Source organism: Paroedura picta, chromosome 17 (genome assembly GCF_049243985.1).
Source record: "Paroedura picta isolate Pp20150507F chromosome 17, Ppicta_v3.0, whole genome shotgun sequence".
NCBI lineage: Eukaryota > Metazoa > Chordata > Lepidosauria > Squamata > Gekkonidae > Paroedura > Paroedura picta.
Window position 1 is genome coordinate 6,702,748 of NC_135385.1, and position 13,577 is coordinate 6,716,324.

Here is a 13,577-nt window from a genome sequence, read left to right on the forward strand (position 1 = left end):
GGTTGAACAGATCTGGCACTCAGACAAGCGTTCTTCTCTTCCTGTTGCCAGGGGAAATTCATCCGCATCAATTTTGACGTTACCGGATACATCGTCGGAGCCAACATAGAAACCTGTATCCTTCGGAGCGGTCAAGGCCCAGAAGATGCGGCCGGTTGAGGGGAGGCCTATGAGGGAGGTTGTGCTCATGCGGACTCTGGAGGATTAATCTGCATGTTCTCTCCAGTTTCTGCTTCCCGGCATGCCCTGCAGGCTCGGCTTTCCCTCAGTTAAATGTGGACAAATCCAGGAGTGCCCCACCAAGCGACCGCTGGCCTTGAAACTTGTCATCCCATAACCCCAACTGGATAGTCCAGGCAAGCCCGATCCCCTCCGCTCTTGGAAGCGAAGCAGATGTTAAAAAAGAAATCCGGGGCTATTTCGGGTTCAGGTCCAATAGCCTCCTAAACAATTCGGCATCACCGAATCCCCCGAATCCCAATTTGGGCACTAGGATCTGGATTCAGGAAACCAAATTCCGTTCAGATCGATGCTCTGCAGGGCGTTCAATCAGTACTGATGGGCTTTGTTTTAGTTTTTGCTACCCAAATGCTCACCCCTAGTTGGAACCGTACTGCCTCCCCGAATTCCCTGCCGAGATGGAAGCTGCAGTACCGCCCTCTGACCATCGTCCCTGGCGGGGCAGAAGAGAACACGGGTAGGCTCCCCCTTCTGGCAAGTGGGTGGTAAGGCACCCTGGTCCGCATAGACTGGCCGAGTGAGGCATCTGTTCCTCAGGCACTCAGGCCCCCTTGTGAGACGCGACATGCGTGGAGGGGCTTGTTTTGCTCTGACTTGGTGCTGGTCGGCGTCCCTGGGCTTCATCCAGCCTGCTCTCCCTCCCTCCCACTCTCCCTCCCTCTTCCGAGCTAATGATGCAACCGGAGTTCAGCTTTCTGTAAACTCAGCATGTTTGCACTGAGGAGAGCAATATAAATATTTGCAGCTAAATGGGATTGAATGCAAGGATGGCTGCCAGCCACCGTGGCCTCTTTTCCCCCTTGGGCTGTGTTTACCCAAAGGGACTGTGTTTAAGGGGAGAAGAAACACCAGGATGCTTCCCTTGGCATCAGGCATTCTCTGGGTGGATCAGCGTCGCCCTAGGCAGGGTTATGCTCTTCTGCACCCACTGGCTTCACCTGACGTACATCTGGAGCCCGAGACTTGTAAGACTTCTAAAATTATCCAGGTGGCTCTCCGTGGTCTACAGTTCCCTTGAGCCTCTGCCAATTGGCCAGGTTAGCATGGGCTCATGGGAACTGTAGTCCACGGACATCTGGAGGGCCACTGATTGGCCACTCCTGAATTCTAAACTCATCCTGAAAATGGCGAGTGAGTTTTTGAGCTCTTGCAAACAGGCCGGCCTTGCAGCGCCTCCTGAAGATCTCTGTTCCGGGGGTTTATTCGACAGAGACACCCTAAAAAAGACCTGGGCCCTGGTGGTGGGATACGTGTGGCTGCCGGCTGGCCCAATTTGCACAGGGACACGTGGAAGGAGACGGCCCTTCCAACAGGGGGGCCCCAAGGACCTCTCAATTCTTGGCGTATCCCGGGGCCACAAGGGTCAGAGGCCTGTCTACTGTTCTGCATCGGCTTCTTTGACGACCCTCGCTAGATCTGCTGGAAAAGTCCCGGGCCATTCGCCAGGCCCGTGAAGAGAGGACCTTCCACATCTTCTACTATATGATCGCTGGAGCCAGTGACAAAATGAAGAGTACGTCAGCGGCCGGAAGTCTGGGGTTGGGGGGTGCATTATTGGGGGGGGGGGGGGCTGGCTGACAGATCCAAGCTGGGAAGCTCGTGGAGATCTGGGGAGGGAGCCGCAGCAGTCGTTTGCTCTGGGGGAACTGTAGTCTGGGGGAGCGCTGCAATGGCAGGGGATCCCCAGGTCCCGCCTGGAGGCTGGCATCCCCATGGGATGGACTGCTGCAGGGGGTGGGTGGTTCATGGATGGACAGGCCACTTGTGTCCCCCCCCCCCCGTCCTTTAAAGGGGGTTGCTGAAATGGCTCCCTCGTCAGAAACAACATTTTGATAAATCCAAATGGTCTGAAGTAGCACAATAAAATCAGAGTCCAGTAGCACCATTAAGACCAACAAAGATTTTAAAGGTGCTACTGGACTCTGATTTTATTGACCCTTTTGGTAAGCCCATGAGCTCAAAGGGCCAGGCAAAGGAACCCTCTGCCTCAGCTGCAGCATCAGTGAACGGTCAGCATGGTGAGGCATTTCCCAGGGCCGGGGGAGGCGGTGTTGACCCGTGGCCCAGGGCCCTCCTCCGGCGCCCCTCACCCCGCCGCCTCTGCCCCCAGACGAACTGCTTCTGGAGGGGTTCAACAACTACACCTTCTTATCCAACGGCTACGTGCCCATCCCCTCCCAGCAAGACGACGAGATGTTCCAGGAGACCCTGGAGGCCATGGGCATTATGGGCTTCAACGAAGAGGAGCAAGTGGGTGAGTGGGGCCGGTGGGGGGGGGGCAGGGGGCCTGTCTCTTCTCCCTTTCGCTCAGGAAAGCCCCCACAGAAATAAGCATGGCTCGTCTACAAGGGTCTGCTGGACGTCTGTTTTATTTGGCCCCGGTTCCTGGCTGGGGAAGGCTCTTGTTTAGACTGCACGGCCTGGCGTCACTCATTTGGCTTCTCCTTGGAGTCCACGTTCCTCCAAATGAACTTGAGGCTCTTTAACAGCAACAGGGAAAAACTGTGTGTCCTTGTGTGGGGATGCTGAGGCCGCAGGGAGAGGCCCTCCTGGCTGCCCTCTTGGCCAGAGAGGCTTGTTGGTGGCCCCATGAGAGAGGAGGTCTTTCCAGACGATGGGACAACCTCACCAACAGAGATGCACCCTTATTTGCTCCGCTGAACTCTTTCCCCTCTAATGTTCTTTTAGGAAGGTTCAGCCGCATTCCTTTAGCGGAGAGACTGCGTTTCCACGGCTGTATGGTCCCTGATCTCCTTCCGCATATTATTATGTTTTGCCCTAAGTTTTCTTCATACCGTCAGGGGATATCCGATATTCTATCTTCCCTTCAACTCCATAGTAACGAAACGGCAGCGATCAATAAACTACTGGATAGCAAGGATCCCGAGCGGACCGCCCGCATTGCGAAATTTTTAGCAAAGGTTTTTAGTATCAACTCCCTGTTTTTAACAAAATTGAGTAACTCTGCCTGACTCTTATAATTGTACCATTTTGTATCTTCTTACCTGTATTGTTTTTTACACCAATAAAGGCTTTTTGTAACAGAGGTGCAGCAGGCCCACTCCCTTTCCTTCCTTAGCTGGCAGCCGGAGACGGTTTTATTTTGGATGGGCTTTGACGGAAGCAGCCCCAAGTTGTGATTTCAAATGTTGTTTTTGTGCTCAGTGATGTAAATAAAGCAAAAACAACAGCCGGGGAGTGAGCGAAGGGCGGCCCATGGTCCTCTTTCTGATTGGCTTTGCCTTCTGGAATTCTTTTCCTAGTCCACCCCAAGCTGCAGTTCTTTGAGGGATGGCAAATGCAGGAAGTTGTTGTGTGTGTTTGTGTATGTGTGTGTGTGTGTGTGTGTGTGTGTGTGTTGAACTGTTCTCTTGCGTATCTCCACAGCCATGCTGAGGGTGGTGTCGTCGGTTCTCCAGTTGGGTAACATCGTCTTTAAGAAAGAGAGGAACACGGACCAGGCCTCTATGCCCGACAACACAGGTAAAACAGACTGCTGTAGGGGAGGATTTCTCTTTCACAACCACAACTAACACAACAAACCACAACAATATTATTCCTTTAAGCCACGCTTACCCAAATGGCTCACAGCAGTTTTAAAACAACCAATACGAGTTTATATGAAAACAATCGTAACGTATTTATTGTAAATTTTTAGGTTTTTAAAAACCTTTTATAAAGCCGCTTACCCTTTCGTTAAATCTGCTCCTGAGGGTGCAAACAGTGTTGAGAGGTCTCCTTTTGGGTGGGTGGGTTTCCAGGGACTGCTGGCTATTTGGAGAGCCCCCCCTCCCTAAACTAATAAGCAGGGGCTTGTCCAGAACCACGCAGGCACGGTCCACAGACAGCCCTGGCGGGTGGGCTTGTGTGGCCACTGCCAAAGCCCCAGGGTGCCTGAAAGGGGGAAAGATGCAGGGAGGCATGATGTGTCCCGCCCCTTCTTCCAGCCGCACAGAAAGTGTGCCACCTCATGGGTATTAACGTGACGGACTTCACCCGCGCGATCCTGACCCCCCGGATCAAGGTGGGGAGAGACGTCGTCCAGAAAGCTCAGACCAAAGAACAGGTAACTAACAACCGTGCTCACCTGGGGTCTCTTCCTGCCCCTTCCCAAGGGATTTGGCTGCTCTGACGGAGTTCCCAATATCTAACCCACCCACTCCACCCTTGGACGCAGTCTGGAGAGAGGCCTGACCACATCTCCCTTCTCCGCAGGCGGATTTTGCCATCGAGGCCCTGGCCAAGGCGACGTACGAACGGTTGTTCCTTTGGATCCTCAGTCGCGTCAACAAGGCCCTCGACAAAACCAAGAGGCAGGGCGCTTCCTTCTTGGGGATTCTGGATATCGCCGGCTTTGAGATTTTCGAGGTGGGTCCTGTTTATTTAGCCCTAGATTTGCTGGAGTGACTAGACTGCAAGCTCTGTCACTTTGAAAAAAAAATTAAATGTCTTTTGCAAACTGCGGTCGCAGTGCAAGTGAACTCCAGAGGCATTTAAAGGGCTTGCAGTCCCTTTAAATGCCTTCTCGGAGCTAAGAGGTCATTCTGCAGGCATTTAAAGCGACTGAGAGCCCTTGAACTGCAGTAACTTGGCAGTCCCAAAAAATCCTGAATATTTTTTTGATTTTGGGGGCTTTGGCATTTTTGCAGCTGAAAAACATCAAGACCAGTACCTGGGTGACTTTGTACTGGGAAAACACATTATTGTTGTTGTTAAATTTGTAGTCCGCCTTCCTCCTGGGACTCAGGACCTTATTCTGGGGATATTTTCCCAGCTTGGATTAGCCGATTGCACAGCCCTGATACGCTCATTGCCTCCCCCCCCCCATGCTCCTTTCCAGGTCAACTCCTTTGAACAGCTCTGCATTAACTACACAAACGAGAAGCTTCAGCAGCTCTTCAACCACACCATGTTCATCCTGGAGCAGGAGGAGTACCAGCGGGAGGGCATCGAGTGGAACTTCATCGACTTCGGGCTGGACCTGCAGCCCTGCATCGAGCTCATCGAGAGACCCGTAAGGCGGCCTTCCCCACAGGGCTGGCGTGCAGCGGGGGGGGGGAGGGCTAAAGGGAAACCTCCAGTCAGAAGCCCGCTGGTTCTGTCCCCATCTTTCTCTTGGGGCTGCCGTACCGCACTTCCCCTTTGAACGGAAAAACGCACATAGGTAGCAATGTGACGTGCTATTTATTCTATCTAAAATTTCTAAAATATTAATTAGCCATTGTCCTTCTTTATGAGGCTCCCTGTGGCTTACAGTGTAGGTAAGAGAGCCAGCGGAGTGAGGTGGTGAAGTCTAGTAGCCTCTAACCTGGAGCACCGTGTTCGATTCCGCACTCCTCCCCCCCTTGCAGCTGGTTGGGTGACCTTGGGCCAGTTGCAGTTCTGCCAGAGCTCTCTCAGCCCCCCTACATCACAGGGTGTCTGCTGTTGGGAGCGGAAGGGAAAGGTGATCGCCTGCCCTTTAGAGGCTCCTTCTGGCCTCCTTTGACCTGCTGCTGCTGTCCAAGGTGCTGAGGAGCTGGCCCCTTCCCCAGAGCCTCCTGCTGGATTCTTAAAATTGGAGATTACGGGAATTGAACCCGTGGCCTTCTGCAAGCCATGCAGAGGCTCTGCCACTGAGCCACGGCCCCTCTCCAAGGAACAAACCAGCATCTCATGAAGATAGATCCAGAAGGGTGGCCCCGTGGGTCTGTCTACAGCAGGGGGAAAGAGCCAGAGTCCAGGAGCACCAAAAAGAGTGACCCCATTTGGGGTGGGGGAGGAGCTTTCTGAAGCCCCCCTCTTGAGCCCCTCTTGTCCGGTGTTTCAGAACAACCCTCCGGGCGTCTTGGCCCTTCTGGACGAGGAGTGCTGGTTCCCCAAGGCGACCGACACCTCGTTTGTGGAGAAGCTGGTGCAGGAGCAGGGAAACCACCCCAAGTTCCAGAAGCAGAAGCAGCTGAAGGACAAGACGGAGTTTGCCATCATCCATTACGCAGGGAAGGTACGGCACGGGGTTCAGCTCCCCCTCGGAGCCAGGTCCAGCTTTGCCAAGAGTCCTCTGAGCATACACAGGCTTTGCGAGGTCTGAGTTTCCCCCCTCGACCGGGGAGTGACCAGCCCTCCCCTGCTCTTTCCCCTGGAAGGTTGACTACAATGCATCAGCCTGGCTGACCAAGAACATGGACCCGCTGAATGACAACGTCACGGCCTTGCTCAATCTGTCCTCGGAGAAGTTCGTGGCAGACCTCTGGAAAGACGGTAACGCCCCTGCAGCGCTCTTGGTCTTGAGATCTTGGCGAGGAGAGGTCCGTCTCCAGCACGTCTCCCTCGGTGCATGGAGACAACCTCCCTCCCCCCCCCATACAGGTTTCTAAAGGGCACCACAGGAACAGCGGGGAGGGGGAGTTTAGAACATAAAAGATATTCATTCAAGGGGAGGGAAGACACATAAAGAAAAAAGAAAGGATTTTGGTTTTACCTGTGAGAAATATAAATCCAGTTACTTACCATAAAATCATACCAGGGTCCTCTAGTCCAACCCCCTGCAAAATGCAGGAAATTCACAACAACCTGCCCATCCACAGTGACCCCAATTGCACACCCCGATGATGCCCCCCCCAAAATCCCAGAATCCATGCCCCCCTTTCCCCCCCACCCCTGCTTTTTTGCCTATGGGAGCAGCCATCAGGGGAGGGGTCCCCTTTGCCTCTCCCTGGGGCTCCTTCTTTCTCCACCCCAGGATCCCAGGTGGAGGCTGAGGAAGGGGCAAGGAGGAGGAGGGGGCGGGAGCTTTGGAGACATCCCTGAAAATTGTGTTTTGTTGTGTTTCTAGTGGACCGGATTGTGGGTCTGGACCAGATGGCCAAGATGACGGAGAGCTCCCTGCCGAGCGCCTCCAAGACCAAGAAGGGCATGTTCCGGACAGTCGGGCAGCTGTACAAGGAGCAGCTGACCAAGCTGATGACCACCCTGAGGAACACGAGCCCCAACTTCGTCCGCTGCATCATCCCGAATCACGAAAAAAGGGTGAGGCCCCGGTGGCCGCCCCGGCCTCTTGGCCCTCGCCTGGCTGCGGAGATCTCGTTCCGTCACACGTGTCCGCACCGCAGGAGGGAACTAGTTTCCCCGGTCTTTTATTCTCCCTGTGGTTCCCGGAGGAGGAGCTGGGGGGTCTCTAACCAAACCCTCAGCACCCCTTCCTGAAACTGCAGCTCCCAGGAGACATGGGAAGAAGCCGTAACCCTTCAAAGAGGTCTAAAATGTTGCTGGTTTTTGTAAGTCCTATTGATGCAAACCACACAGCTTTTGAAGGGCGGGGTGGGAGGAAGGAATATCTCCCCCTCCCTTCCCTTCCTTTCCCTTCCCTTCCCTTCCCTTCCCTTCCCTTCCCTTCCCTTCCCTTCCCTTCCCTGCCTTTCCTTCCTTCCTTCCTTCCTTCCTTCCTTCCTTCCTTCCTTCCTTCCTTCCTTCCTTCCTTCCTTCCTTCCTTCCTTCCTTCCTTCCTTCCTTCCCCTCTTTCAGTCTTTTCCTTCCTTCCTTCCTTCCTTCCTTCCTTCCTTCCTTCCTTCCTTCCTTCCTTCCCCTCTTTCAGTCTTTTCCTTCCTTCCTTCCTTCCTTCCTTCCTTCCTTCCTTCCTTCCTTCCTTCCTTCCTTCCTTCCTTCCTTCCTTCCCCTCTTTCAGTCTTTTCCTTCCTTCCTTCCTTCCTTCCTTCCTTCCTTCCTTCCTTCCTTCCTTCCTCCTTCCTTCCTTCCTTCCTTCCTTCCTTCCTTCCCTCCCTCCCTCCCTCCCTCCCTCCCTCCCTCCCTCCCTCCTTCCTTCCTTCCCTCCCTCTTTGCTAGATGGTCACAGGAACACGGCTCTTTCTGCCTTTTCTGTAGTCAGGGAAGCTGGACGCTCATCTGGTCCTGGAGCAACTCCGGTGTAACGGTGTCTTGGAGGGGATCCGAATCTGCCGCCAGGGCTTCCCCAACCGGATTGTCTTCCAGGAGTTCCGCCAGCGGTAAGACCATCTGGAAATGGGCCTTGGGTGCGGCAGGCGTGCCGAGATTCCCCAGCGGGGGCCTGGGTTGGAGAGGTCAAGTGGTCATTCAAAAATAGAGTCCAAGAGCAACTGGAAGACCAACGAAGATTTATTCAAGGCCTGAGCTTTCGAGTGCATGAACTCTTCTTCCAGAGTTGTGTCTTTGAAGGAGGATGCAGCTCTCTGGCTCTTCATAGAATGTTTGTTTATTTATTCAAGACATTTACAGACCAGAAAACTGGGATGCAAGAGGGGTAACCCATAAAACTGACCCAGCATAAAACAGCAAAGAATAGTCAGGGTCTTGGGTAGGGAGACTCTCCCTTGAGGTTGTGGTTAAGAGTCGGACTAACTTGGAGAACCGGGTTTGACTCCCCACTCCTTCTCCACATGCAGCCGGCTGGGTGACCTTGGGCCAGTCACAGTTCTCCCAGAGCTCTTTCAGCCCCACCTGCCTCCCAGGGTGCCTGTGGTGCGGATAGGAAGGGAATGTGATTGGAAGTTGCTTTGAGACACTTTCAGGTAGTAAGAAGTGGGTATAAAAGCCAATTCTTCCTTCTGCTGAAAATAATGACTTTTTCCTTTGCTGAAGCTGCAGGTGGAATTTAGATACGCAGAGAGGAGCCAAGTATTGGCTGCCTAAAAGAATAAAATAGTTTTATTAGGAAGAGAATCAAACTTGGTATGGAAAGAGGAAAGAGAGAGAGAACTACAGTCCAACTGTTCCATTCTGCATTCGTTCTTTCTGTCGGGTCCGGAGGCAAGTGGAGAGGAAGTGAGGTCACAAGGAGCAGGAAGTCTCCAATTCAGCCAATCAGGATGCTGGAGGGGACTATTTGACAAATGCCCCATGTGCAAAGTTATCGTGGCAATTCCACCTAAGGCCGAAGAGATCCCACAAGCTGCCTCTGGAAGGAAGTAGCATGAGACCACAGAAAACGTAGAAACGCAATGGGTTGTCTCCGATATTGTCCTTGTGTTAAAGAACCGAGTGAGCCATTCCAGCTTGTGTCATTCTGCGAAAGGCCATGGAGGGCGAGGGGAGTGACCTGCTGTGTTTATCCCACTCCACAGCTATGAAATCCTGGCTGCGAACTCCATCCCCAAGGGTTTCATGGACGGGAAGCAGGCGTGCGTCCTGATGGTGAGAGAGAATAACCCAGTTGTTTGTTTTTCTGCACCCTGCTTCGTTTTGCCCACACGACTGGGCCGCTTCTGGGCTCCCCTCGCATCTCAGATCTGCCCTTCCTTCCTCCCTTCCTCCCCTCCCCGTAGATCAAGGCCTTGGAGCTGGATCCCAACCTGTACCGGATTGGGCAAAGCAAGATTTTCTTCCGGACCGGCGTTCTGGCCCACCTGGAAGAGGAACGAGACCTGAAGATCACGGATGTCATCATCACCTTCCAGGCGCAGAGCCGGGGCTACCTGGCGAGGAAGTAAGGAGGGGGTGGGGGTTTCAGGAAAGGCAGCCCCCTGGCTCCAGCCATGCCCGGGAGGGGCTGCAGAGTCCCTTTCCTTGAGGCCCCATGGCCAGGAGGAGCACAACGGCTGTGGCCTTTCTTGTTGGCAGGGCGTTCGCCAAGCGGCAGCAGCAGCTGACAGCCATGAAGGTCATCCAGAGGAACTGTGCCGCTTACCTGAAGCTGAGGAACTGGCAGTGGTGGCGACTCTTCACCAAAGTAAGTGGCTCCTCCCCAGGCTGTCCGTGGGGCGGCCCTTGGAGACTGCCTGGGGGATCTGGCTGGTACCGAAGGGTCTCCGAGATATTAAGGCCTTTCTGCAAGCTGGTGGCTTGGCCTGACAGGAGATACTTGAGGAAGTAGCTCTGTCTCCTTCTCTTCCAGGTGAAGCCCCTGCTGCAGGTCACACGCCAAGAAGAAGAAATGCAGGCCAAAGATGAAGAGCTCAAGTCAGTGAAGGAGAGGCAAATGAAGGCAGAAAGTGAACTGAAGGAGCTGGAGCTGAAGCACAACCAAGTACGGGGGCTGGCATGAGAGCTCTTCCACCCCTGCATGTCAGCAAGGGGAGGGTGGGGCTTGTAGCCCTTTTCACTGCAGAGTCATAAAGGGAAAGATGCAGTGTGCACCTTTCCCCTTATATCTGTGGGACAACCTGGCTTTGTGTGGGTCATAAATGGAGGTGGTTGTTGGTGGCCTCGAACTTGAACATTGCCTCCGCCCTGACCGACCCCCCCTCTGCGTTTGGGTGCAGCTGAGCGAGGAGAAGAACCTTCTCCAGGAACAGCTCCAGGCCGAGACGGAGCTGTACGCGGAGGCGGAGGAGATGCGGATCCGCCTGGCTGCCAAGAAGCAGGAGCTGGAGGAAATCCTGCACGAGATGGAGGCCCGGATCGAGGAGGAAGAGGAGCACGGCCAGCAGCTGCAGGCGGAGAAGAAGAAAATGCAGCAGCAGATGCTGGTAACCCTCCAGATGTGGTTCTCCGGCCAAGACCCCCACACGGACCCCTGGGGAGATTGGAGAGTTCCCCACCTGCCCCTCAAGTGCTGGAAATCCCAGCGGAAGAGGGAGAGAGAGGGGGACCCTTGGCTTCAAGGGGCGTTGTTCCCTTTCGGGCTCATCCGTGTGGCTTTCTCCCTCTCCCAGGAACTGGAGGAGCAGCTTGAGGAAGAAGAAGCAGCCAGGCAGAAACTGCAGCTGGAGAAAGTCACAGCAGAGGCCAAGATCAAGAAAATGGAAGACGACATCTTGGTCATGGACGACCAGAACAACAAGCTGTCCAAGGTGTGTGTGTCACCGCACCTCTCTCCGAAATCAGGGGCCCTCTGAATTTTTGACCTCTGTACTTAGAATCATCTAGATAGCCCTTCCTAGCAGGAGAAATGCTGCACGCCAGCCCTGCGCGGTGGGCTAGGCTGAAAGAGTTTTGCCCCAAGGGATTTGGACTTGGAATTTAAGCAGCCGCATGCAAGGGCGGTGGTGGTGATGGTGGTGCAAGGGCAGAGAGGGAGCAGGGTGCCAGGCGGCAGGCATTTTTCTGCTTGTGTCCCTGATGGGCACGTGGCCGAGGCCTCCGGTGCTGACCAAGCTCCGTTTCTCTTTGCTCGCAGGAAAGAAAACTCCTGGAGGAGCGGATAAGCGACCTGACAACCAACCTGGCGGAAGAGGAGGAGAAGGCCAAGAACTTGACCAAGCTGAAGAACAAGCACGAGTCGATGATTTCGGAGCTGGAAGTCCGGCTGAAGAAGGAGGAGAAAGGCCGGCAGGAGCTGGAGAAGATGAGGAGGAAGCTCGAGGGGGACGCCAGCGACCTCCACGAGCAGATCGCTGACCTCCAGGCCCAGATTGCCGAGCTGAAGATGCAGCTGGCCAAGAAGGAGGAGGAGCTGCAGGCCGCGCTGGCCAGGTGGGCCACGGGAGCAGGGGGTGGGTGGGAATGGGTGCTGAGCGAGAGGGTTAGAATCATAGAGTTGGAAGGGATCTCCTGGGTCATCTAGTCCAACCCCCTGCACTGTGGGGGGGGGTCCCTTCCAGGAGGTCCCTTCCAACTCTATGATTCTAGCAGTCTTACCCTGCTGACTACATGAGAACAGCAGATGTCTACTCATTCATTTCATCCGCTGTGTTTTTAGTCTTCTAAGACGGAGGTGTGTTTTGGTAGCTCCGTATTCCTCTCTGTTCTGGCCTGCTTTGTAATCCTTATCTTATCCTCCTGTGATCTGTCGGTTTTATACCGAAGGCCTTTCTGTACGAGCCCAATAACTAAGGAAAGGGCTTTATTTCTAACTCAGACTTGAAGATGAAATCGGCCAGAAAAACAACGCGCTCAAGAAAATCCGCGAGCTGGAAGCCCACATCTCCGATCTCCAGGAGGACCTCGATTCGGAGCGAGCCGCGCGGAACAAAGCGGAGAAGCAGAAGCGGGACCTGGGCGAGGAGCTGGAGGCCCTCAAGACGGAGCTGGAGGACACCCTGGACAGCACGGCCACCCAGCAGGAGCTCCGGTAGGGGAAGGCCAGAACCTGGGCCTGTTCTGCACACCATAGATAATGCTCTTTCAAGGCTCTTTAGAAGCAGATTTCCCTGTTCCGCACAGGAAAGTCCAGCTGCCAAAGCACATTGAAAGTGCATTATCCCATGTGTGCAGAATGGGCCCTGGAGACTCTACCCAGGATGCTCAGCCCTGAGACGTCCCCCAGCATCCTCTGCAACATGTCAAGGCTCTGAAGAATACAAAGATTTGGGATCTTCTGTGGCCTGCCTTTGGGTGGGGGAAGGGGGAAGACAGCCATGCGAGGTTGGGAGAGGGTGTTTTATTTATTTATTTATATTTATACACCGCTGCTCTCAAATGTCTCGCAGCGGTTTACAAGATCAATAATATCCAATAAACCCCCCTAAAATGCCCATTAATACAATAAACATAATAGAATACCAACATAACAACAAACAGAACAATAACATAAAATGGCGGACAATGAAATACCGGCCCATCCCCCTGTTCAGCATGGGTCAAACTCTCTCTCTACCTGGGGGCGGGGAACCTAGCCGGCCTCAACGTAGAGGTTGCCACCTGTGCCCCAGCCTCAGTCCCGGTGGTGCTGTCCCCACAGAGCCAAGCGGGAGCAGGAGGTGACGGTGCTGAAGAGGGCCCTGGAGGAGGAGACCCGGGGACACGAGGCCCAGGTGCAGGAGATGCGCCAGAAGCACACGCAGGCCGTGGAGGAGCTGGCGGAACAGCTGGAGCAGTTCAAGCGGGTAAGTGGCCGGCCGGCCGGCTGTCCCCGGAGGCGGGAGGAGGGCGTCCGCGGCCCCTCCGCTGCTGAGCCGGCCTGTGTCCCCTCCAGGCTAAGGCCAACCTGGACAAGAGCAAGCAGGCTCTGGAGAAGGACAACGCCGACCTGGGGGCCGAGGTCCGGTCGCTGAGCCAGGCCAAGCAGGAGGTGGAGCACAAGAAGAAGAAGCTGGAGGTCCAAGTCCAGGAGCTGCAGTCCAAGTTCACGGACGGAGAGCGAGTCCGGGCGGAGCTGAGCGAGAAGGTCCACAAACTGCAGGTGAGCGGGACGAGGCTGGGGAGGTCTCCGAGGGAACTCTGACTGCCGGACCCTGCAACGAATTTGGTGGTTTGCACAGGCCCCTCCTTAGGGACCGTGGCTTGCTTTGCAAAGAGGAGGTCCCAAACAGATCTAGTTGAAGGCCGCAGGGAGCAGGGAGGGAAAAGACTCTCCTTTTGGCCAAGCCAGGATGCCACCGGATGGATTTACCTGTTGCTGCCTGTTTTATCTGGATAACTCAAGCGGCCGCTAGATTTTGCCCTCGGGTACGAAATCAGTCCAGAGGACTGTAGTGTGTGTCAGCCTGCAGAGGATTTTATGT

General features: G+C 54.5%; 1 protein-coding gene across 3 annotated transcripts in view; it reads left to right on the forward strand.

Moving 5' to 3' along the window:
- Window positions 1-13,577, forward strand: part of MYH11 (myosin heavy chain 11) — a 40,131-nt gene that overhangs the window by 17,770 nt on the left and 8,784 nt on the right. For all 3 annotated transcript variants that reach the window (XM_077317134.1, XM_077317135.1, XM_077317136.1), the window contains 21 exons: window positions 52-115; window positions 1,655-1,753; window positions 2,351-2,494; window positions 3,628-3,723; window positions 4,188-4,306; window positions 4,456-4,608; window positions 5,081-5,254; window positions 6,050-6,223; window positions 6,366-6,480; window positions 7,055-7,248; window positions 8,101-8,222; window positions 9,318-9,387; window positions 9,519-9,679; window positions 9,814-9,922; window positions 10,088-10,219; window positions 10,455-10,661; window positions 10,848-10,985; window positions 11,312-11,607; window positions 11,993-12,205; window positions 12,815-12,959; window positions 13,049-13,255. In XM_077317134.1, coding sequence (XP_077173249.1) covers window positions 52-115; window positions 1,655-1,753; window positions 2,351-2,494; window positions 3,628-3,723; window positions 4,188-4,306; window positions 4,456-4,608; window positions 5,081-5,254; window positions 6,050-6,223; window positions 6,366-6,480; window positions 7,055-7,248; window positions 8,101-8,222; window positions 9,318-9,387; window positions 9,519-9,679; window positions 9,814-9,922; window positions 10,088-10,219; window positions 10,455-10,661; window positions 10,848-10,985; window positions 11,312-11,607; window positions 11,993-12,205; window positions 12,815-12,959; window positions 13,049-13,255 — 3,132 coding nt within the window. The remainder of the gene's footprint in view (window positions 1-51; window positions 116-1,654; window positions 1,754-2,350; window positions 2,495-3,627; window positions 3,724-4,187; window positions 4,307-4,455; window positions 4,609-5,080; window positions 5,255-6,049; window positions 6,224-6,365; window positions 6,481-7,054; window positions 7,249-8,100; window positions 8,223-9,317; window positions 9,388-9,518; window positions 9,680-9,813; window positions 9,923-10,087; window positions 10,220-10,454; window positions 10,662-10,847; window positions 10,986-11,311; window positions 11,608-11,992; window positions 12,206-12,814; window positions 12,960-13,048; window positions 13,256-13,577) is intronic.